General features: G+C 45.4%; 1 protein-coding gene across 2 annotated transcripts in view; it reads left to right on the top strand.

Moving 5' to 3' along the window:
- Positions 1-277: 277 nt before the first annotated feature.
- CD58 (CD58 molecule) overlaps positions 278-23,937 on the top strand; it is a 43,005-nt gene continuing 19,345 nt past the window's right edge. For both annotated transcript variants that reach the window (XM_021690035.1, XM_021690034.1), the window contains exons 1-2: positions 278-411; positions 16,534-16,827. In XM_021690035.1, the coding sequence (XP_021545710.1) occupies positions 342-411; positions 16,534-16,827 (364 nt within the window). In that variant the 5' untranslated portion in view covers positions 278-341. The remainder of the gene's footprint in view (positions 412-16,533; positions 16,828-23,937) is intronic.

Here is a 23,937-nt window from a genome sequence, read left to right as displayed (position 1 = left end):
CTCCCTCCTCCCCGACACCCCCAGTTACGGAGTTGCCTTCGTCACGTCCCAAACGTCCAGGAAAAGTGCTGGAGGAGCGGGAGGAACGAAAATAAGCCTGGTTTTTAAAACGCAAGCCACTTTGAAGGAAGAGCTCCGCAGAGCGGACGGGAGGCGGCGGAACGGCTCTGGGGACTTGCGGGTAGAGGAAGCAGCAGCAGCCAGAGCCCCATGAGGGGCGGGGCCAGGGCGGCGCCGGGGGCGGGGCAGGCCCCGGGGTGGGGAAGGACCGCGGGACGCTGCTCCAGAACTTACTAGTACTCCCCTGCGCAGTCCGGCCCTAGAGGCCCGCCGGACGCGCCATGACCGCCGGGATAGCCTGGGGCTGGGCCGCGGGGGTCCTCGGCGTGGTCTGCCTGCTGCTCCAGTTCGGTGAGTGGAGGCCTTCCCCGGGCCCTGGCGGGGACTGGGCAGCGCTGGGGGTGTCGGCTTCAGGGCTCCGGGGCTGGGTGGACGGGCGGGGCTCGAGGTGGCCACAACTGGGTTGGGGAGAAGAAACGCAGCCAGCCGGACCTTGTCCGGCCGAGTTGTCACTTCAACAAGTCTCCCGTGGGTAGTCAGGAGGCAACCTTGACTTTAGGCACCGGAATCCGCGTTTGGAATAGGGACGGGACTCCGGCTCGCTCACTTCTCCAGTGGTTTCTTCTCTTAAGAATCCTTAACCCCCAACTCCCCCAAGGCCTTTCACCTCTCCACCACCCCACACCTCCGGAAGGGTGTGCCTCTGCTGAGGTTCCAGTGACTGCTGAGTCACTTGTCGCCCCCACCACCCCCGCGGGGTACGGTCGCCGAGCGCTTGCACGGCCCTTTCACTGCTTCCACAGCCGGTGAGCTTTCCCAGGACGGCTCCCGGCAGCGGGTTCCACCTACCCAAAGAACGCGGCTTATCCGCGGCGCGCCGCGTGGGGCGCAGGAGCCGCCACAGCCGATTGGTTCCCCCGCCCCACGTTCCAACGCCGCGCCGCGTGTGAGTTGCGCTCTTGCCGGAAGGGTACCGGGCTCGGGACAGGGACCGGCCAAGAGAAATGTCTGAATCGCCCCAGGATTCCGAAGCAGGGCGGCTGGTGCTCCTTTCCCCTCCCTTGAAAACGTCAAAGAACTCTGTGCGTCTAGAACTGCTTTCATCCCTTTCCCACTTCTCAGCCAAATTAACAGCCCCATGAAATAAGTATCTGTCTCCATTTTTATCTCCCCACCTTTATAAACCCCTACACACACAGTCATAGCCAACCCCCTGGAGCGTAGTAACAAACGCTTAACAAGTTCTTCTTTCCTTGAGGGTTTCCCGTTGGGGGCCCCTTTGCACATACTACAGATCAATCTTCCAATCCTCATTCTGCACTCGGCTTCCACGGAGTGCCTATGGGGTTATGTGTCTATGGAGGCCCGCCTAGCAGGGAGGGGTTGAGAGATCTCAAAGGTCCTACGGTCTAAGGCACAGAAGTAAATGTCGTTAATTAAGATAGGCTGAGCATAAAGTGCTATGGGCGTGCATAGAGAAGGGAGCGAAGAACATCTTTTGTGAATCAAGTATCTCTTGTGACGCAAAAACGTCTTGGAAGGGGAGGGTTTTTGAACCTGGCCTCCAAGGCTAGACGGTGTGTGGATGAGCCAGGACGTGGGAAAAGATTCCAAGAGGTGAAAAAGACGGGAGCACAGTGTACAGGGTGAACCTGGCAGTTGAGAGTCATTCAGTGTCCCTGGAGCGTAAGTGTGCTGCTGGGAGCTGGAGGCCCCACAGCAGAGAGCCCTGCACATCCCGGATGGGAGTTTGGAGAATTCTTTCTGGGCCTCATAGAATCAGAACCATGCGTTTGAGAGGAATAATCTGGCAGCAGTATGGAGGAAGGGTTGCAGCTGGGAGTCATCGGAGGTGGGGATGCCATCACAGGACCCCCCTGAGACTGTGGACATCGGGGAGATGCAGGTACAGGCGGAGCCTGACTCAATGAGAAGCAGCCCACCAGTGATAAAGAGCATCAGCTCTCCAGTCAGTGCTTGGCTTCCCACCCTGGCCCTGCTCCTTATATGGAATTATAATTTCAGTTAGTTACCTAACTTTTGTGAGCCTTACTATCTTTGCCTTGGGAGAGAGAGAGAGAGAGCACCCCTCAGTGGTGAGGGAGGGTAATGATAACATGTACTTCTGAGACTGTGAACATGAGTCACTGAACACAGTTTTACTGGGCGTCCACTATGTGTTGGGCATTGTACAAGGGACCGAGGTTACAAGAAACAGACTTCCCTGCCTCTTCGAAGCTTACATTATAGTCGGGGAGAGAGCCAGAAAGTGAATAAATGAGTAAATATCTAGATGTTGGGTGGTGGTAAAGTAAACACTAATACAGAGATTAGTAATGCAGAGGAAAGGGGAGTGGGCATGGTTAATATTTCTTTTTATTTCTTTAAAACTTTGGGACATTGGAAATCTTTAGAATAGTTGCAAAAGATAGTATGATGAACACGTACACACTTTTCTCCTGGAATCCCCAGTTACTAACATTTTGACACATTTGGTTTACTTCTATTTACACACACTTAATTTTTTTTTTTTGTCTAAACATTTGAGAGTTGTAGATCTTATGATACCTTACCCGTAAATATTTCATCATATGTCTTCTAAGAACAGTATGTCACCAGGAATCCATGAAACCATGATCAAAGTCAGGAAATACACCATCAATATAATACTGTTTTCTGATAGAGTCCAGAAGCTGATCCTGGATCACACACTGCATTTGGTAGTCCTGCCTCTTTAATACCCTTTAATTTAAACTTGCCAACTCTTTTTTTTTGGTACTTTATGACATTACCATTTTTGAAAGGTCTGGACCAGTTTTATAGAATGTCCCTAGATTTGGATGGTCTGTTTCCTTATGATTAGATTCTGGTTAAAACTTTCAGGAATGTTCCATAGGTGTGTCGTGTCCTTCTTTGTGCATCTCATTAGAGAGTACATGCACTCCATTTGTCCCATTATTGGAGACCTTAACTTTGGTTATTTGGTTAAGGTGATCCACCGGATTTCTCCCATCACAGAGGCACCTGTTCCCCTTTGTATTAATACATGATTTATCAAGTGACACTTTGAGATTGTGTGACTCCCCTGTTCCGCAACAATCTTTCATCCAATGTTTTAGCTGTTTTAGCATCCAGTGGTGATTCTTTCCCAAGTCCCCTAAAATATTTGTAGACGGCAGTTCTCTATCCCCATTTTTCTTTATACATCATTGACATTCTTCAGTAATGAAGAACTTTTGCACCTCCTTTTTTTAATTTTATTTTTTTAGTATAAGTACGGACCCATGGGTATTTCTTTCTTTTTTTTTTTTTTTTAAAGATTTTATTTATTTATTTGACAGAGAGAGAGACAGCTAGAGAGGGAACACAAGCAGGGGCAGAGGGAGAGGGAGAAGCAGGCTTCCCGCCGAGCAGGAGCCCGATGTGGGGCTCGATCCCAGGACCCTGGGATCATGACCTGAGCCGAAGGCAGACACTTAACGACTGAGCCACCCAGGCGCCCCACCCATGGGTATTTCTTAAGATGGCACTTTTGTCATCTATTTTGATGCTCGGTAATCCAGATTTTGGCAAATGGGAACCCCTCTGTGCTTCTGTGTTCTTTGCCATGTTTCCATCAGTTTTTGAGAACTTCCTACTTTCTGGCACAGAAGAATGTCTTGGACTCCTTTGTACCTTTTCTGCCTCAGCCTGTAATCATTAGATTCTCTCATTCCTTTTAGTGGGAGATGGGACTTAGAAATCAATATCTGGGTGCTAGGTGTGCTCAAGGCTACTGGAGTCATGGTTTCTAGGCTGTCAGTTCTCAGAGCTGGGAAATAGAGTGTTTGCAAAATCATAAGTTTATCCTGTTACCGCTAAGCCTAATCTAACAATTTGGTTCATCTTTCTCTTCCTCCATTCCCTATTAGTATCTCCCTTTGCCACAGTGAGAACTCTATTCCTCATAGAATCAGTATGTTTTCCTAATATACATTAAACACAAAATAGTTTCGTAATTGCTATACCAAGAACACTACCAAGCACAAACTTTACTAAATACAGTTCAAAGTTTCTTCACAGTTTTTTTTTATTCTTCCATATATCCTGTTGTATATGTACAGAATACTGTCTTTTAAAATTACTTGGATTAATTTTTTTTCTTCTGAGTGGTTATGCTATCAACTCAATATATACTTGCATTAATTTGTTTTGTTTCTATTAGTTTTAGGGTTTCCCCCCCTTGATTTAATTTTTAAATATGTAAAATATTAATATAGTGCCAGTCAAACCATATAGAGATATGCTCAGAGAAATCCTATTCCTACCCTCTCCCTCTGTCATAATAGGTACTGCTTGTTTCTGTTTTATCTTTGTTTCTTTTTGTAGATATAAATAGATAATGCAACAACAGTAACAATAGTAACATACTCTATGTACTCTTTTGTACCTCGTTTTTGTCTCTTAACCATATGTCTGGTTAATCATTCCATATCAGTTCATAGAGATCATCCTCATTCCTTTTTTATAGCGACATAGTCCTCCATGGGCTGAATGTATGACGTTGCATTCAGCTACCCTACTCTTCAGGTTAGGGTTCTATACTGTGTAGTCAGGGAAGGGGTCTCTTTAAAAGGATGACAGTTGAGTGTAGACTTGAGTGGGCCAGGCAACTATCTGGAGGAGTAGTATTCCAGGCAGGGGTCTAGCAGCAAAAACCCTAAGCCAAGCTTCTGGCATTTAAGGGATTTCAAGTAGACCATTGTACCAGAAAGTAGTAGGAAATGAAGTTGTAAACACAGTCAGGGCTAGGACTTAGAGAGAAAGTTTTGTGGGCCCCTTTAAAGACTGCGACTTTTTTACTCCCAGTGAAATGGGATGTTTTGGAGGATTTTGAACAGGAGTGAAATTACAATGACTGGAATGTGTAAATGAATTACTCTGGCGGCTTTGTGAACACTGTAGAGTGGGCAAAGGAGAAGCAGGGGGACCAGCTGGGGAGGCCATAGGAACAATGCAGATAAGAAATGACTGCAAGAGAGGGGGATTGAATGGGAGGTAGGGGGATGTGGCTGGAAGGTAGAGCCAGCAGGATTGGGTGCTGGGGTGCATCGTCAGGATACCACATGGACAGGGCTGAGGTAGTGCCAGGCGGGTAGCAAAGCTCGGTAAGAACTGTTGTATTAGCTCTTTTTAGCAGAGCCTGCCTTATTCTACTGCTGCTTTGTATAGTTCCTTTTTCTTGCCAGCTATCTCCACAGCTAGATTTTTCCTTACTTGTATGCAGAAACAAAGCCATATACTACTTCTTAAAAAGTTCCTTTCACTGATTTGTTTTCATGGTTTTTTTTTTTTTTTTAACAATACGGCACGTTAAATCTGGACATTAGATGAGACAGTGTTTGTCTAGCATTTCTCCTTTTTAAGTTATTATCTTACATTATTGTGTGAGACCTGTTCATGTTTTTGTTTGTTTTTTGTTTTTTGGGTTTTTTTTTTTTTTTTTTTGCTGCAATCAAGATTCAGAGTCTGTGTTTTTATTTAGGAAAAAGATACTCTAAGTCAAAATAGTGTTGTGTATTCCTATGAGAAAACTAGACCCATTGTTATGATAATAATAGCTGTCATGAATTGAGGACATGCTCTGTGCCAGGTTCTATGCTTAGTATTTTGGATTTTTGTTTTCATTTAATTGTCACACCAGTTTTTTTAGATAGAGACTATTAAGGAGGAGAGAACAAAGGTTAGGTTAAGTACCTTGTCCAAGTTCACACAGGAAAGAAGTGAAAACGTGACAGAAGTCGTCGGACTCAAAATCCATGCATGCCCAACCCAAGATTAGATAAGCAAATTTTATGAAGATATGAAGAGCCATCGTGACCTCTCTCTCTTTTTTTAGGTGTATTTACTTTTTTAGTAATCTCTACACCCAACACGGGGCTGAAACGCACAATCCTAAGATCAAGAGTCACACGCTTTTCTGGCTGAGCCAGCCAGGAGCCCCCATGGGTGATCTCTTATATGTGACATGTATGCATTGTCCAGTGTAATTTTGCTAAGACATGTGAAGTTATATAGGACAGCACAGTTACCAGTCATGTAAGATTGCTTTCAGTATCATCATCTGCAGAAGAGGGTTGGGGAAACCTTACTTGGGCTGTAGAATTCAGGATGGGGATTTATTTACGTATTTATGAACATTTTGTTATAGTTACACTCTCTCTATACATCCATACTTTACTCCCTAGTACTTTTGCATAATCCTGATAACATTATATTTATGAAAATTAACAGTAATCTCATCATATCACCTAACTTCTACCCCTATTCAGATTTTCCCAGTTGTCACAAGAATGCCTTTTTTAAAACACCAGGATCTAATCGAGTATCCCACATTGCATTTGTGACTAGGTTTTTGGTTTAATTTCGATGGGTATCTTTAAAAAATTTTTAAAGAGACTTAGAACCACCTTTTGAGAACTCAGTCTAAGAATTTATTGCCCTTTTGAGCACTGTAAGGTTTCTTGAATGAAAACAGGCTTTCAGGGTAGGTATTGGTTCCTCTGTTGAAAAGCAGAAAGTTTGCCTGCGTACATGAGGCATGAGTGTTTGTTTGCAGAAGTTTTCTGTCTTTTGATTTCCTCTTAAATTTCTTCTCAAGCGCAGAAGGCTTTTTAAAGTAGTATATGGCTTTGTTTCTGCATACAAGGAAAGAAAATCTAGCTGTGGAGATAGCTGGCAAGAAAAAGGAACTATACAAAGCAGCAGTAGAATAAGGTATGCTCTGCTAAAAAGAGCTAATACAACAGTTCTTACCGAGCTTTGCTACCACACAGCCCCTTAGACTCTGCAGTCGCAAATCAAACCTTCTGTCTCAGGATTGAAAGTGAAACCATGATACCAGCTTTTCCATTTGTTCCCCCAAGTTGAGGTCTGAATAGGAAGTGTAAAATACTGAGACTGTCCCCAGGAAAGTGCTAGAAAACATCTTAGCATTTCTTTGGAGATAGCTTTCAGTGTCTGTCCACCAGCGTCAAAAGAAAATGTCTTCCATTTACTTTATAGACACAGGATCTTCTCCTTTGACCTCTTTTCCTTTTTAAAAATCTTCTTGCCCTTGTGCCCTTTGGTCTGTCTTTCCCTTCTCAGCTGCTGGCGCCTGCGCCAGCGACCTCTTAGCCCAAGGACTCTGGGGCTCCAGTGGAAACCAGTGGAAGTAAGGAGACCTCTTGCCCAGAATCCCTGCAGTAAGTTCATGTCTGCTCTGTGCCCGCAACCGGGAACCCCTAGCTCATAGGTCTACCCTTTGTGACCTTGACCAAGTATCTATCTGAGGGAAACCAATTATTTTGATAGGCTTGTTCTCAAGACCCGTTTCAGGTCCTAGTGGACTTCACTTCCTTTTCATAATATTCCCCAAAATGTCAGTTGTGATTAGTGTCTGAATTTCCACCAGGCTCACTGCTGGTGTAGTTTCTTGAACATTTTTCCCCTGTAACAGTTAAAAACTAGAAAAAAAAAATGCCATTTTATATACACATTCAGAAAATAATAAACTCAGATTCATAGGAAACTAATAAGGCTGTTGTCATCATAAATTAGTTTCTCAACTATGAGCCTAATAACCTGAAAATAGTAGGGATTATAAAGAAATTCTTAATGGAATGATCAATAGTGTATAGAAATACCTTGAATCAGAATTTGGAGAATAGATTTTAAAAGACTCACAGAGTCGGGCGCCTGGGTGGCTCAGTTGGTTAAGCGACTGCCTTCGGCTCAGGTCATGATCCTGGAGTCCTGGGATCGAGTCCCGCATCGGGCTCCCTGCTCGGCAGGGAGTCTCCTTCTCCTTCTGACCCTCCCCCCTCTCATGTGCTCTCTCTCTCTCATTCTCTCTCTCAAATAAATAAATAAAATCTTTAAAAAAAAAATAAATAAAATTAAAAAAAAATAAAAAAATAAAAGACTTACAGAGTCTTAAATAGCTCTAGTAAAGACCCAATTCCCCAAAGTGTGCTGTAGATCTCAGATATATCCTCCAACAAGAACATGTGGCTTTTGAGCCTAATGAGCTCACAAACGGGGCTTTTGACCAAGATGGTATGTGGGTATCTTGAAAGGACAGGCTGCAGGAGTGCTGACAATTAGAAACAATATGAAACCAGCAAAAATGATTTTGATAATCTATTTTACTTAACCTAATAGAGCCACAATATTTTCATCTCAACATGTAGTTGATATAGAAAATATTAATGAGGGATTTTACATTCCCTTTTTCATATTCAGTCTTCAGTGTCCGAACATATCTCCATCCGGACAGACCACATTTCATGTGTCATGAGTCATGTGTGGGTAGTGGTTGCTGAGGCTCACTGTACAGGTTGAGAGGGAAAGGAAAAGGACTTTTAAGTGTCAGCCCAAGGAGTAATGCTTTGGGGAAGCTTTTTAGCTTTGGGGAATGTTTTAGCCTGACAGAAGACAGGAAATCTCAAAAGGAAATTGATTTAGTCAGTTCCAATATCTCCATTCCAGATGAGCTCATCCAGGAGGCAAGGAGTAGCTTGACAACTGAGAGCCCTTGTGGGGCAAGTTCTGGGGGTTTTCTGGGACTGGGGGGCCAGGGGGCTTACAACTTGCTGAGATTCAGGTGGCTGCCATTTCAGGCTGAAGTCAAAGAGACAGGGAAGCAGTGGTGGCGTAGCTGAGAGCAGGAGATTCCTGTTTTTAGCAATCATGGCAGCACAAGTGCTTGACTCGGTCTGGACAAGGATGGCATGGACAAGGGAAGACCAAGGCCTCTCACTTCCTAGCTAAGAGTGCAGGCTCCGGAGCTGGCTGCCTGTGTCCAGACACCAGCTCTGTGTCTTCTGCGTGACCTCGGTCAGCTTCTGAACCTTTGTAACCTGGTGGCTCCCATTCTTTGGAATGTTCTTCCCCATATTCTCAGGCCCCATGCCCTTACTTTTGCTGGGCTGAGTTGGCCTAGGGCTCATTTGGAGTGGATTTATGAAGAGCTAGGTTAAAGAAACAAGCTGCATTGTACTTCCTTGAGTAAAAAGACTCCATTTCCTCCTTATTATCTACATACCTGGTGTGTATTATTTCCTACCCCAAAACTGGGTCATGGGGCCTGACTAATCTGAGAATATCTATGAACCTAATAGGACAGATCATCTGATAACAGACATTTTAGGAGAGTGGCCACTTCTCTGTGTTGTAAATGTGTGTATGTGTGTAGAGAGAGACTTTGTCTCCCAAAATGCCACCACTTTCACACTCCAGGTAGATGTCAACTGAGGATGTGCCACGATACAGAGGAGAAAGGTTGTGGTCACAACCCCCTGTCTGGAGAAGAGACTCATCTGCTCACTTGGGTTCAGAATGCCTCCAGATCCTGCTGTCTTCACGCTTGAAGGAGGCTTTAACTGAAACACCGTTAGAATATTGAACATGGGGGGAAATGCCAAGATTTATATATTCAGGTACTGAAACTTTTAGGGGATTTTTTTTTCATCAAATGAACTTTGATCTTAACTGCTAAGATCTGCAGGCCATCTTAAAAGATATTTTAGGGAGAGAAAAAGACTTCAAAATCACATTGTTCATTTCTAAGAAATGACATCTATAAACAAATTGCATCTCCTCAGACCTGACATGGGCTATTATAACCTTTGATTCAGAGCTGACATCCTGTATGGGTCCAGGCTTACCTGGTGCAGGTAGTAGGCGCAGCCTAGTTAAACCTGAAGGAAGCAGGAGACAAGGGGAGCGTCTTGAAAGGAACAGCAGTGGGGGAGACATGGGAGTGGGAATCCAGCAGCCCCTCCAGTCTGGCTGTGGCGCTGGTGGCCGGCGTTGGGGGAAGGGGACCGTTTCGCCTGCACACCGGCGGGCAGGGGGTCCCCAGGCCACTTATTCTTTGGTGCCAGTTGAACATTTCCACCACCTCTCGCTCAGTGATGATGATTCATCACCCAGTTTCCACAGCAGCTTAGGACCTTGCAAAGCTCAGGGTGTGGAGGAACTGCCAAATTCTGTGGTTCTGTCAGGAAGCCCTGCCTTTCAGACTATAGTCCAGCTGTATTAAGGTTACTTAATTCACTCAAATATTTATCGAGTGCCCTTCCTGTGCCAGGCAGCGGGAATACAGCAGAGACCAAGCACCACCCTGTCTTTGCCCTCATGGGGTTAGCCTGGCCGGGCGGGGGGCGGGGCCTGAACTCAGATTGGAATCAGTTGCCGCCTTTTCAGAATGAGAAGTTTTCACAGAAAATTTGAACTTCCAGCATTTCCTGGAAAATCAGAAGTTCTGCAGATTGCACGCGCTCACGCGGGTGGGAGGGGAGGGGCGCATGCGCGCCAGTGCCCGCGCGCCTCGGCTCCCTGGCCCGCCCAGTACCTCTCCCGGCTGCGCCGCGCCGGGTCTCTGTTCATGCTTCGTCTGCCCGTTCTCTCAGGCTTCGCAGTGGCTCCTGTGGTTTGGTTTCCCTTGTCACTTCTTCATTTGTTCCTTGCTTTCTTTCCCTTTTCTTTCTTGTTTTGGCTCCAGCTTTTCTTCGTCCCCGCATTCAAGCCTCTCTTGTCCCTTTTCCGCCTCTCGCATGGTACCTGCCGTTACCCGTGAGGAGTACAGACTCTTAGGCCCTCCCTTCAACTTCGTTTCTCATGGCCTCTAATTATGAAGCCCTGCCCCAGGTCCCTTTGTCACATCAGAAGTCGTCTGCAAACTGCAACACTACCATCACAAAACTCAGGTTGTCACATCTTGGGGATCTGGGTTTGTCACTTTCTTGCTCGATCAAACCTCAATTTCCTCATGTATGAAGTCGGGGACATGAGGGCCACAGACTCTTGCTCTCTTAGGACCTCTCAGGCCCTGACAGTCAGTGATTTGGGGACCACTGAGCTTGGTACCTCACCTGCAGGTTTCAGAGGCATGCTTGAGTCTCAACTAGAGTATTCCCAATACATTCTGGAAACCGCATCTGTAGAAATCCTGGATCATGTCACATCTTTAATAGCCATATGCCGCATAGCAGGCCAAATAAGAAATAGTGGTTATGAGCATTCTGGAGTCAGACCGTCTAGGTTCAAATCCAGTTTTACCACTTCACTAGCAAGTTGCTTAATCTTTGTGCGCCTCAGTTTCCTCATCTGCAAAAAATAGGGTCAAAAATAACACCTGCCTATGTGGCTTTTAAGAGGATTCACTGGGTGCATATTTGTAGAACTCTTCCGTTGGTGTCTCGCAGATAGTAAGTACTATACAAGTGTTTGATTACTAAAAATAGCAGCCCATGTCAGTCCCAGGATCCAGCTGAAAACACGCAGAGGAATTTGTGGCTGGGAGTGGGAATTCCTCCTCCTTAACTCAGTAGTTATGGTGACCATATTTTCTAAGTCAAAAAATCAGGACACTTCATCTGCAAAATATGTGAGTTCCAATTCTGACTTCAAACCATAGAAGAAGAATTATCAAAATTGGGTGTGATGAAAACGTTTTGCAAGGATACTGCAACAAAATATTTGGAGTTGGAGCTGTTTTTAGATATATGATTTCTCTATTGGTATTAGGCACCCTCCTATCTTCAAAAGATCATTCAGTATTCTTTAAAACAATTTAAAAAATGCTGGCTAGCATGGAATGTCTGTTTAGGCAATCACTAATTCATTTTTTCTTTCCCTCTCTCTGTTTGTAAATGATGCAAGCTCACACCACACTCAGTGGTCACAGAGCCAGGATCACATACAACCAAGGTGTTGATGTGGCCTGACTCAATGCAAGAAAAAGAGGGAAAGCTCTGTTGAAAGCCAACTTCATTTTAGCCATTGTGTAAAGACTCTCAGTCTTATTCAAACCTCAAAACAATCGTTTGTGGTGGGCGTTAATGATTTACATTTTACAAATGTAAAATGTAAATCATGGGAGGCTTTTGAGAGTTCCACTGGGCCCATCTGCCTGAGAATCTGGGCACTTACCCTTCTGCCCCCTAGCATGGGAAGTCGGCATCCTCTCTGACCACTCCGATATCAGCAAAGCAACCAGCTCACTGCTGACTCCTTTCCTTTGCTGCTGTTTGTGTGCAAATTCATTTGTTCATTCACTCATTCATTCATTTGTTCACGGTTTGTGACTTTTGAGAAACCACTCACTCCCCTTTCTCCTGTTCTTCTTTTTCATTGGCAGTTATCCTATCAGCAACTTACTTCAGGGTTAGTCTTGGAAGTGCAATGGAAAAGACTTTACTGTGGGAAGGGAATGCTAGACAGTAGCCACTACAAATGTGATGATCCCCAAGTCTGGATCCTCTCCTGTGAGCCCCGGACCTGTGTACCCAGCTACTGAACATCTCTACTTGGGAGTCTTACAGACCCCACACAGTGTCCAAAACTGAAAGTATGATCTTCCAGCCCCAGCGTGGCTCTCCTCCACGTCCCCTGTCTTAGGGAATGACACCAACCACCCACCTTGGAGAAAAATTATAATATAGATAACAAAAATTTCTATAACATACAAGGAACTCATATTTGATGAGAAAAAAACAAGCAACCCAATAGAAAAAAAGGCAAAGGATACAAAAGGGCAGTTCTCAGAAAAGGAGATCCAAATTACCAACAAACAAAAGATTTTTAAATTTCTAGAGGTCAGGAAAATGCAAATTCAGATAACAATGAGATGTGCAAGGAAAAGATAACTCAGGTGTTACTGATGGAAATGTAAATTGCAAATGCAAGCAGCGTGGCAGCTTCTATTAAAAAATCTGGGGTGCTTGGGTGGCTCACTTGGTTAAGCATCTGCCTTCGGCTTAGGTCATGATCCTGGGGTCCTGGGATAAAGTCCTGCATCAGGCTCCCTCTTCCTCTGCTGCTCCCCCTGCTTGTACTCTCTGTCTCTGTGTCAAATAAATAAGTAGATAAAATCTTTAAAAAAAAAAAAGGAATTTTAAAATAAAAAATCTGTTTGCCCTTTAATTCAGCCCCACTCCAGGGACACTGTCCCACAGACACAAAACCGTAAATACACAAGAACCTGGGCACAGGTATAGTTATAACAGTTATTGCAGTAGATGAAGCTAGGGACTAAAGGGGTGTTCAGTAGTGGTGGATGGCTAATTAATTATGGGTCATTTGTACCCTGGAATAATATGCAACTGTTAAAAAGAATGAAGTCTTGCCATACTGGTGGATTTGGTATGACTTTTATGAGGTATTCTTGATGGGAAAGGCAAGATGCAAAGAAGTATGCATAAGACCATTTTTGTTAAATCATGACAAAGCATATAATTTTATATATATATATTTATGCATTATGTGTGATATATCTTTGTTTCTATTTGATGATCTATCAGGGAGAAAAAAGCAAAGGGTATATTCTGAGTTGTTAATGGAGATTACCAGACTGAGGGTGGTTATAGGGCTTGGGGGCTGGGGTAAGGCATCCAAGCCCCCCCCCCCGCCACACACACACACTGTGCTAAATGTCTATATCACCATTCTGCATCTATATAAAATTATATCTATGTGTCTATGTATACTTTGTTTTTAAACACATTTTTAAAATTAAGAGTTCATATTATTTGTCACCATCCTGTCTGAAACTCTTTGGTAGCATTCTGATCTCAACATACAGGGCAGAATTTTGTCTGTGGCCTTGCACGGCCTGGCCCCTGCCTGTGTGTGTAGCCCCTGGGTACCTCTTGTCTTATGGCATTGCCCTCCTGCCTTCAGGAGCTGTGTTCCCTGAACATGGGCCTGCCTCCCCCTTCCGCTTGGTGGGGCTCACTGCTCCTCATTCTTCACAAGCCGTCTCTAACCCCTCGTCGGTTCCCCGAGTGGCTGCTCTGTAGTGATACCCTGTGGTTCTGCTTGCTGGCCCTGAGCATGGTTGCAGCGGGGTGTTGGTCCAATTATTTGTTTTAATTAATTAATTTGATAGCGCACATAAGCAGGGGGAGCAGGCAGAGGGAGAGGGAGAAGCAGGCTCCCCGCTGAGCAAGGAGCCCCATGTGGGGCTCGATCCCAGGACCCTGGGAATCATGACCTGAGCTGAGGGCAGATGCTTAACTGACTGAGCCACCCAGGCGCCCCTGGTCCAATTATTTGGATCAAGTCTGACTTCCCTAACAAAAAGTAAGCTCTGAGAGGGCAGGGACTGTGTCGTGTTCTGGGGTTGGGGGAGTCCCCACATCGTAGACCTGCCCAGTGAGTTTTTCCAGAGTGAGTACCAGGACCTGGCTGCTGTGAAGGGCGGGGGTGGGGCTGCACAGAGTCAGGAAATCTGCGTCCTGGTCCTGATGCTGCCGTAAGCCTGCCGAGGGACTCTGTGTGACGTGGTGGGCGTCACTACTGCAGTGTGTGTGACGCACGCTAAAAAGGGGCACGAGGGTGCGTGAATACACTGCCGGCAGCGAGGAGGCGTGCGCTGACCTTGCCCTTCAGTTTTCTTGGTGCCCTGTCACTTCGCCTGTGAAATGGGGGGTTGTTCGACTAAATGGTTTTGAGAGTTTCTTCCAGCTTGAAACGGAATTTTTTGGAACTGGTCTCCCCCTTCCCCTCCCGTGCTTCTTACCAGCACTAGCCCCATTCCTGACTTCTTTCGTCCTCCTGTTCTCAAGCCCAGGAAACATCACCTCTCCCTGGGAAGATGGCAGCCATCCATCTTTATGCAGCCAAGGTTCACCTCCTACTGCTTCTCTTCCCTCACCACCCTACCCACTCCCATTCATGCATGCATTCACTCATTCATTCACTCGCAAGACATTTCGAGCCTCCACTAGTGGCTGTGGATAGACCCTCACTCCTCCAATCCTGCCCCCTCTCACGTGCTGTGGCCAAGCGTGAGAGAAGAGAGGGCGTGATCAGCACCACAAGGAAGGCTGCTGCTGTATTCCTGTGGGCAGTCTCCCTTAATTAAGGGAGATGGGTTCTAGAAATCCTCGCAGTAGACAAATGGGACATATTTACTTCTTATTTGAAATTACTGAACACAGTTGCCTACAATTGGTCTATTTAATAGTCTTGATTTTTCCCATGCTCTTTCAATTACCCTGATTGCTACTAGGCAAAAACTTCCATCAAGTTTTAATTTATCTTTAATGTCTTTCCCTTAACAGCTGCTCTTCTCTCTTAACAAGAAAGTGAAGTCTGGAACCAGATGCATTTAAACCCATTTTGGGGGTATCGAGACTATCCCAGTCTAGGGGTGGTAGTAAATATTTAACAACCGGATTGGTGCAGAGTAGGCAGGAGTCTCTGTCTGAAGCATTAGTTCCTTTGCTGTAAATACTCCCACCATGTGGGTTTCAGGTGATCAGCCAGGCTTGGCTGAATGGGGTCCAGGTGAGATGCTAACGGTTGACTCACGAGGGGGGACAATTGGAGCCAGCTCCCCTACGCTCCCCACGCCACTGAACCTAGTCCTGTGCCCTTAGTCTGTGTCTCACCCCACCTGGCTTGCTTTCCAGTCATTGTTTCTGATCTCAGGTAATAGCCTCTGTCAGTCAACCAAGAAGGATGCCTGACCAACACCGTGAACTACCCCTCTCCCTCACCTGCCACCTGCAGTCACTAAACCCCATTGCTTTCTCTCCCAGGCTGCTCTCCAAGTCTGCCCTTTTGTCTCTCGCCTCCACCCACACCCTGCTCTGGTCCGCCCAGTCTGCCACCCTCTCGTTGCTGGTTTCCCTGCCTGCATGCCTGTCCCCAGCCACCGCTGCCCACGCTTAAATGACGTCATGCCGGTCTTGTTTTGAAAGCCGTCCTGTGGCTTTGCCTTGCCATTAGGATCCATCCCAAACCCTTAGCATGTCTTACCTGACACCCCCAGGAACACTCACATACACTCACATATGCTGTGATCTGGCCCCACCTGCCCCTCCAGCCTCACCTCCCACCTGTGACCTGCTTGCTTGCTTTCCTCTAGCCATGGGGAGCTGCTTTTATTATTTCCTCAAACACACCCAGCTCCTCAACTCAGGGCTTCCTTTTTTGGGGGGAGGCTCCGCTTCCTCTATCAATACAGTTACCTCTCCTCCCCCACACTCCCAGCCCTTGGGTGATGGCTTCTGTGGCGTGTCAGCATGACTTCCTGGGGAAGGCCCTCGAGGAGGTGGCTCCCCGGGCCTGCTTTGTCTTCCCTACACAGTGGGGCTTCTTGAGGGCCTGGAGTGACACCTGTCTGGTTGGCTGTCATGTTGGCAGCCGTGCTCACAGCCCCTAGCAGGGACTTGGTGCTCCATCGAAGTTGAATCCGCTTCTTGCTTTTATGTGGGCCCCAGTGCCCCCATTAGAGAGTAAACTCCGCATGGTCAAACATGTCCTGCTTGCTGTGTTTGCCGTCAGCAGTTTATCTGCTTAGTGCGAAAAGTAGCCAATGAATCATTTTTACTGCTAAATTTAACTTTTTTTCCCCCCCAAAGAGCATCTTGGAGGATGGTTTTCTATTTTCCATAAAGTCATGTTGGTTTTCCTAACCAATTTCTTTTTCCCTCCTAGACTCCATCAGCTGTGATCCCCAGAGGATGTTTGGAATTGTGAACGAGAGCATAACTTTCTATGTAACAAAGTCCGTACCCTTTACAGAGATCATGTGGACAAAAAGTAAGGATAAAGTCATCGAATGGGAAGCAGGCTCTCCCGTCCACATTTTCCCACCTTTTGTAGGTAGAGTTCATTTAGACACCACGTCAGGAAGCCTTACCATCTTCAATCTGACATCATCGGATGAAGCTGAGTATAGAATCGAATCTCCGAGCTTTGGTGACATCTTGTTCACCCTGACTGTGATTGGTGAGTATCCCATAAATTGGTTTATTTAAAATGGCAACTTTCCAACTATTTTAAGAGATGAACACAAATGAACGGTTTCTGAGAAATGAGAGAATTCGGTCTCGTAGGCTGTCAGGCACACAGGAGGAGCAAATGTCTGTCCCCTCGTCATCCTCTGAGTGAGGAGAGGATGTGACCGAGGTGGAGGGAGCGACCCCAGCTGGGCGGGGCTGCTGCCAGCAGCATCACTTGTCTTGTTAGGAATATTCTGGAAAGGGATGTAGTGGCAGCAGTGAACTCAGAACTCTTTGAGCTCCACTGAGAGATGATGCTCTAGAAATTAGAGTGCCTGCTTGCACCTGCACCGCACCCCAGGAGGTGGATTTTTTTCTCTCCTGTATCACTTTACACGGGAACTGGAGATAGAGTCCAGGTTCCTCCACACTTCCCATCGATGCTTCCAGGTCATTGTCCTTGTCATCTATAGGCCCGTGGATACATCCCAACATTTCTGGATCACTGGAATGCCTGGCTCACTTTTGCTGTTTCTGATGTTCCTGCTGTCATAATTCTTAGTGGTTATAATATTTAAATATATAATTCTAATATCCTGGCTTCTGTGTCCCTGATCTCTCGTGATGGTCTTGTCTTCCATCCACCCCCCGCCCCCCGCACCTTTCCCCATGGATAGAACCTAGAAGTTGTCATTACCACTCATTCTGTTTATTTATTTATTTTTTAAATTTTATTTTATTATGTTATGTTAGTCACCATACATTACATGATTAGTTTTTGATGTAGTGTTCCATGATTCATTGTTTGCGTATAACACCCAGTGATTCGTGCAGTATGTGCCCTCCTTAATACCCATCACCAGGCTAACCCATCCCCCCACCGCCCTCCCCTCTGGAACCCTCAGTTTGTTTTTCAGAGTCCATAGTCTCTCATGGTTCGTCTCCCACTCCGATTTCCCCCTCTTCATTTTTCCCTTCCTACTATCTTCTTTTTTTTTTAAACATCTAATGTATTATTTGTTTCATAGGTACATGTCTATTACCACTCATTCTAAGCCCTCCACTATGTCATGCCAGATGTCCCCTGCTCTGCCAAATCTGCCATCCCTTCACCTTGCATCGCCCTCTGTCCTCCTTAGGCAGCCCCGAATGTGCTCACTTACTGGGCTCACACATTGGAAGACTTGCTTAGTTTCCTTGCTCCTTTTAATTTTTTTAATTTAATTTTTTAAATTACTTTTTAACGATTTTATTTATTTATGTGAGAGAAAGAGCAAGAGAGAGAGAGCACAAGCAGAGGCAGAGGGAGAGGGAGAAGGGAGAGGGAGAAGAAGAAGACATGGGGCTCGATCCCAGGACCCCAGGATCATGACCTGAGCCACCCAGGGGCCCCATCCTTGCTCCTTTTTAAATGGGCCATACTCCTCTGGCCTGTGCAGCCAGGTCCAGGCCGATGTGCTGCATGTTCCGTGCTCACACACTGTGGCTGCCGAGAAACTCATCGCCCCCTCCACCCTTCCAGCTACCACCCACTTGCCATCTTGAGTTTGTAGAAAATCTCCCTGAAGGGTTGTCCATGTTTGCTTTCTAACTCCTTTTCTCTGTTTACTTTTAACCCACCCCAAACAGGCTTTCATCCCATCACTGTACCAGAACTCTTGATCTCCTCATTAATGAAGCCAGTGGTCCATTCATGCTCTCTCCACCACATCTTTCTTGGCCACTCAGCAGCATCTGACATAGCTGATCACTCTCTCCTCTGAAACACAACCTTCTCTTGGCATCCAGGACACCACCCTATTCCAGTTTTCTTTTAGCTCACTAACTGTTCCTTCTCAGCTTCCTTGGCTGGTTCCCTCATCTTGCCAACCTGCAAGCATTGGAGACATGAAGGCTTGAGCCACCCTTCTCTGCCTGCATTCACACCCAGCTGGGTGAGCTCGTTCTGGGTTCGGGGGTTTTAAATATTATTTTGATGCTGATAATGCACAGATTGAGAGCTCTCACCTGGAGCCCCACTGAGCTCCTTATGTGTGTTTCTGACCACTTCTCTGTATTTCACTCGGATATCTATCTGATGGGCCTCTCAAATCACAGGTCCCAAAGTGAGCTCATCAACTCTCCCTTAAATCCTGTTCCTCCCCAGGTCTTTCCCCCAGCTTGGTTAACAGCAGTGCCTTCTTTCTGGTTGCTCGGGCTAAAACCTTGATGTCATCCTGACACCATGTTTCTCTTCCTCTTTCTCTTGAACACTGTGTTTATCCCACCAGGAAATTTTGCTGGTTTTACAGCATCTGACCACTTCTCACCACTTCCTCTGGGGCTGTTCCAAGGCTCCTTCATCCTCATCTGGAGGACTACAGCAGCCGCCTGATTGGGCACCCAGCTTCTACCATTGCCCCTTACAGGAGACATTTTGTGTTATTTACAAATTTAATTACATTTCATTTTTTTCCAGTTTTATTTAGGCATAATTGACCTGTATCACTGTATAAGTTTGAGGTGTACAGCGTAATGGTTTGACTTACATATATGATGACCACAGTTTATTTTAAACAGAAGCAGCCAGAGTGATCTTAAAACAGAGGTTGGAGCATGTCATTCACCAGCTTAGAACCTTCTAGTGGCCCCGTCTCACTCTGGGTTAAAGCTAAGATCGATAGTGTAAGGCTGTATGAGGGCTGGCATCCATGATCACCTCTTTCTGTTCTCAGGCATCCTAGTGTTGCCCTTGACTTTGTCTGCCTTTTCTGTGCTACCCACCAGCATTCCCAGCTGAACCTTTACCCATGTCACACCTCTGTGGGGTCCCAGTTTCACTTGTTTTCTCCTAGAAGAGGGTGTCATTCTAGCCCTCCCTACTCTATGCCAGAGGTGTTCTAGGAAGATCCAACTGGTAGCAAAGTGTGTACGGTAGTTTGCAGGGAATGGAGAAGAGGCAGAAAGTCCAGTGTAGAAGTTCAAATCTGAGCTCTAAGTCCCATTTGAGGCAGTCTCAGTGGGACAAGATGGAGTGAGGAGCTGGATGAATAGCTGTTATTCACCAGTTCACCTGCCTGGTCTGCTGGAGACATTGGAAGGAAGAGGGAATTTCTCTCTTGTTCATCATTGTAGCCCCAGAGCCCAGCAAGGGACTTCAGTAGGTACTAGGCATTCAATAAATATTTATTATAGCAATGGAAGGAATCGAACCAGGTGACTGGGAGGTCGGAGGTGCAGTTGACAGAAATGGGGGCTCTCAGACTGGGTGGCTGGTTTGTCCAGAAGATGATCAACTCCATTGAGAAGAGTGAGGCTTGTTAAGGTGTGCAGGCATCCCATTGGAAGAACCAGTGGATGCCTTTGGAGAAGCAGAATTTTTAAAATGCGCAGGTTGGGGATCTGGCTGTTTATAGAGCCAGCAACTAAAAAGATTGATTTCAAATTTAGATAACAATGGAATGCATTTTAAGAGCCCTTTTATAGAGTTTGTAAAACTGAGTTCAAACTTTTGAATACGTTTATCTTTTTAAACTTGATGAGACGTTTAAGAATAATTTGATTTTTAAAATTTCATGGTCACTCAACTAAGGTGCTTGATTTCAGGAGTCAGACCAACTGAATAGCCTAGTTAGCAAAGACCCGCCAAGCAGCAGAGTCCAGAGGAGGTGAGTTTTGATCAGGAGGCACTGATCTGGGCAGCATTGAATGTGGGACCTCCAGTCCTGGCTTGAGAGTCTGGATTTTAGTTTGTGACAGTGGGGAGCCACTGGATCTGATACTGGAGCAAAGAAGTGACTTGATGAACTCTATTTTCAGATGATTAATCAGATGGTAGGTAGTGATGGTGGATTAGACAGAGGGGACACTAGGTTGGAAGCTACTGTGATCTTCTAGGGAGACAGGTGTTGCTAGTAGATGTTGGGAAAGGAAAGAGAGAAGATACTTCTAAGAAAGAGTCAAGCGATTTAGATTTTGGTTATAAAACGACGTAAGATGACTCAGGATTTCATACTTGAATGACAAAATGATTGGTCATACTTTTTTTTTTTTTTTTTGAAATGAGGAATGCCTACTTCCTTTGGGGTATGTTAATACCTAAGTGACTTGGTGATCTTCCAGAGACCTCGGGCCTAATGGGAGATTTTTAGAAAGGTATTTTAGACAGGGGGATTTCCTGGCACCCCCTCAATTTAGGCCATCTACTTCCTTCTGTGTGTAAATTGGTATTTGGTTTCTTTCTTCCCTCAAAATCCCCTTCAAATTTCCACCGTCAATGTTTTTTAGTTCTTTCTTTTGTTAGTTGCATTGAAGATGGTGATGTTCATATAAGTAGAATTAACTATTCTATCCTTAAATGATCTGAAGTGGTATGACTTTTTCTTAAAGTTAAGAGAAATACACAAATATCCTCAGATCTGTATAAGCAGTTCTCAGTCTTACAGAGTAGTGCCCCTGAATTCATTCATTGTAAATTGACTAAGTTGTCTTAAGGATGAAGTAAATACATTTCCTGCCAGTTTCATGCTGCTTAAGGTAGAGATGTAACTAATATTTGTTACATCGCTGTGGGAAGTCCCCTGGGCAGTGAAAGAATATGAGGATTCTAGACACAAAGATCTGAGTTGTAGAAGCTCTGAGCCAGATGGTGCAGGAAGGTTTGTATACTTTCCTGTGAGCGGGATAGGCTCTTCCAGAATGGCTATCTGGCAACTGTGCTGTAGTGAGACCCCCAGAAAGAGCTTTTGGATAGTTAAATGACCTCTGAAAACATGGAAAATCATACTAGCTCTTCCACGTAGGCCCTTTCAAATTATGTTCATACTCCACTAGACCTTTCCAATCTTGTAGAGTATTATATTCCATTTGACAGATGAAAACGAGACAGATTTAGCAATGGGTCTCTCCATCTGTAGAACAAGAGGCCTGGGCTGGATGATTTCTTAATCTACCACAAGAGCTGTGGGCCAAGGTTACATAGAGCGGAAGCCCACACCTCCCAACTCTGGTTGTGTAACGCACACTTGTGGGGGGCCTTGCCTTCTCGTCATGTGCTCTATTACAGCTGACGTGACCAGGCCAGGCAGTGCATGTTAATCCCTATGTCCGTTTTTACCTGTATCACCTCATTTCATCCTCACCTCCACCGTGGAGGGGAGGCACTGCTTGTTTCCCTGTTGTACAGGAGAGGACACCTAGCCACAGGGGGATTCAGTAACTTGGCCAAGGGCAAGTGGCTCTTCCTGGTAAGGCTGCGGTGTGAACGCAGGCAGTCAGGCTCCTGAGTCAAGGCTCTTGGCCACCTCACCCTTCCTTTTCCGAGGGGAGCTGATTGAAGAGTTTACCTTTTATACAGTGGAGAGAGTAATTTGAAACCGTCTCCCTGAATTTATCCATCTATCCACCCATCCCTCCTTCTGTCCAACATACATTCTCCTTACTGAGGAGCCACCTGTGCGCCTTGTGTTGGGTCAGGCGCCATGGGTAAGAGGTGAGGAGTATCTAGTCTTTACCCTCCAAAGATGTACAGTCTGAGGGGTCTTATGAGGCACCTCTGTTGAGTTCAGAAAGTGTTGAACGAAATGCTAGACGTCGGCCAAACTAGATCACTAAACTAGAATCTGTGACAGAACACATGGAGCATCCACATCAGAATCATCTGGGGTGGTGGGGCCCAGGAATCTGTATTTTTAACACACACCCCTGGTGATTTCTCGTGCCCATTGATATTTGAGAAATGCTTCTGTGGAACATCTCCAAGGAACTAGAAAGCTCGGTTTCAGGCCCCTGAGAAATGCCCAGCTTAGTTGCAGAGGCAGGCATAGGTACAAGCAGAATCTAGAACCATCCATCCCATTTCTCAAGTGCACGGAGAAACTCGGGGCTGCTGGGAGGTGCCTCCTGGGGCTGCTGTGGGTGTGTGGTAGGCAGGATGGACCCGAGGAGGCTTAGAGAGGAGGGTTCCGGGCTTGCCAACTTCGAGTCAACGAGAGCAACTCTTCACTCTTTTGAAAGCTATTGGTCTGTTGCTTACAATTTAATTTGGAGAAAGGTTTCCATTGCTTGCTTTCAGACAACACGTAACGAGTTATGTGAATTTGGTTAAACCTAACAGGTGAAGAAGTCCCAAGCAGAAAGGGAAGTCATGGGTGACTCAGGTCTCTAACCAGATGTGTTACTTAACTGAGTGCGAAGGAAGTCTAGAGAAGATGGGGGGAAAGAGTTGAATGTTTTCAGTTTTTAGATTATTTTAGATTAATAATTAGATTATAAGCATTCCTTTGCCTTAGAAAATATTGTTCTAAATAGCAGCATAGTATTATAGCATCTCGATGAACGTTACTTTCCTTTAATTTGCTTTTTTGTAGATGTTCATAAAGCATTGAAATTTTATTATCCAAATGCTTCCATGTCCATTTTCTGGAGAGTCCATATATTTGTACATGTTTTCTCAAATTTCTTATGGTTAGTTGTTGAGGCAAAGTAGAGATGCAAGAAGGCATATGAATGAACAAATGCACGAATGTCTAATGGGATAAACTAGCATTGTGGTTCTTAACCCATGCTTGCAGGTTCAGGCTGCTGTAGCCAATAGGGGGCACTTGCTAGAGAAAGATTGGGCCTGAGGCCTCTAGACTGACAAGTCTGTGACAGGTGCCATCCCCTACTCTGCCTATTAGCAGAACCTGCTCTCAGCACGGCTCTACCGCATGCTTTGCAAATATTGTAAGTCAGATATCTTTTGGAATTAAACACTTTTAGATTTTAGAAAGGTAGTATAAACTATTTCCTCTACATATGTTAAGAAGCAGCCCACTTAGTTTTGAGGACCACCTTATACTCAAGCACAAGAATATTTTCAGTACAACAGGATAATGAATATTTGAAGTAAGTGAGAAAAATACGGAGCGCCTGGCTGGCTCAGTCAGTAGAGCATGCAACTCTTGATCATGAGTTCAAGCCCCACGTTGGGTGTAGAGCTTACTTAAAAAATAAAGAAATAAAAATGAAGTAAGTGAGAAAAATAAAAACTGTTAAATCCTCCTGTCAACTCAGATGAGGATTTGGAGCTAAGTGACTTTGCTGCTATCCTGTGGAAACTCTTGGCTTTCTGAATTGAGGATAAGGGATTTGGTGC

Source organism: Neomonachus schauinslandi, chromosome 4 (assembly GCF_002201575.2).
Source record: "Neomonachus schauinslandi chromosome 4, ASM220157v2, whole genome shotgun sequence".
NCBI classification, from domain to species: domain Eukaryota; kingdom Metazoa; phylum Chordata; class Mammalia; order Carnivora; family Phocidae; genus Neomonachus; species Neomonachus schauinslandi.
The sequence above is the reverse complement of the archived record's forward strand: the minus strand, read 5'-3'. Positions and strand labels throughout refer to the sequence as shown.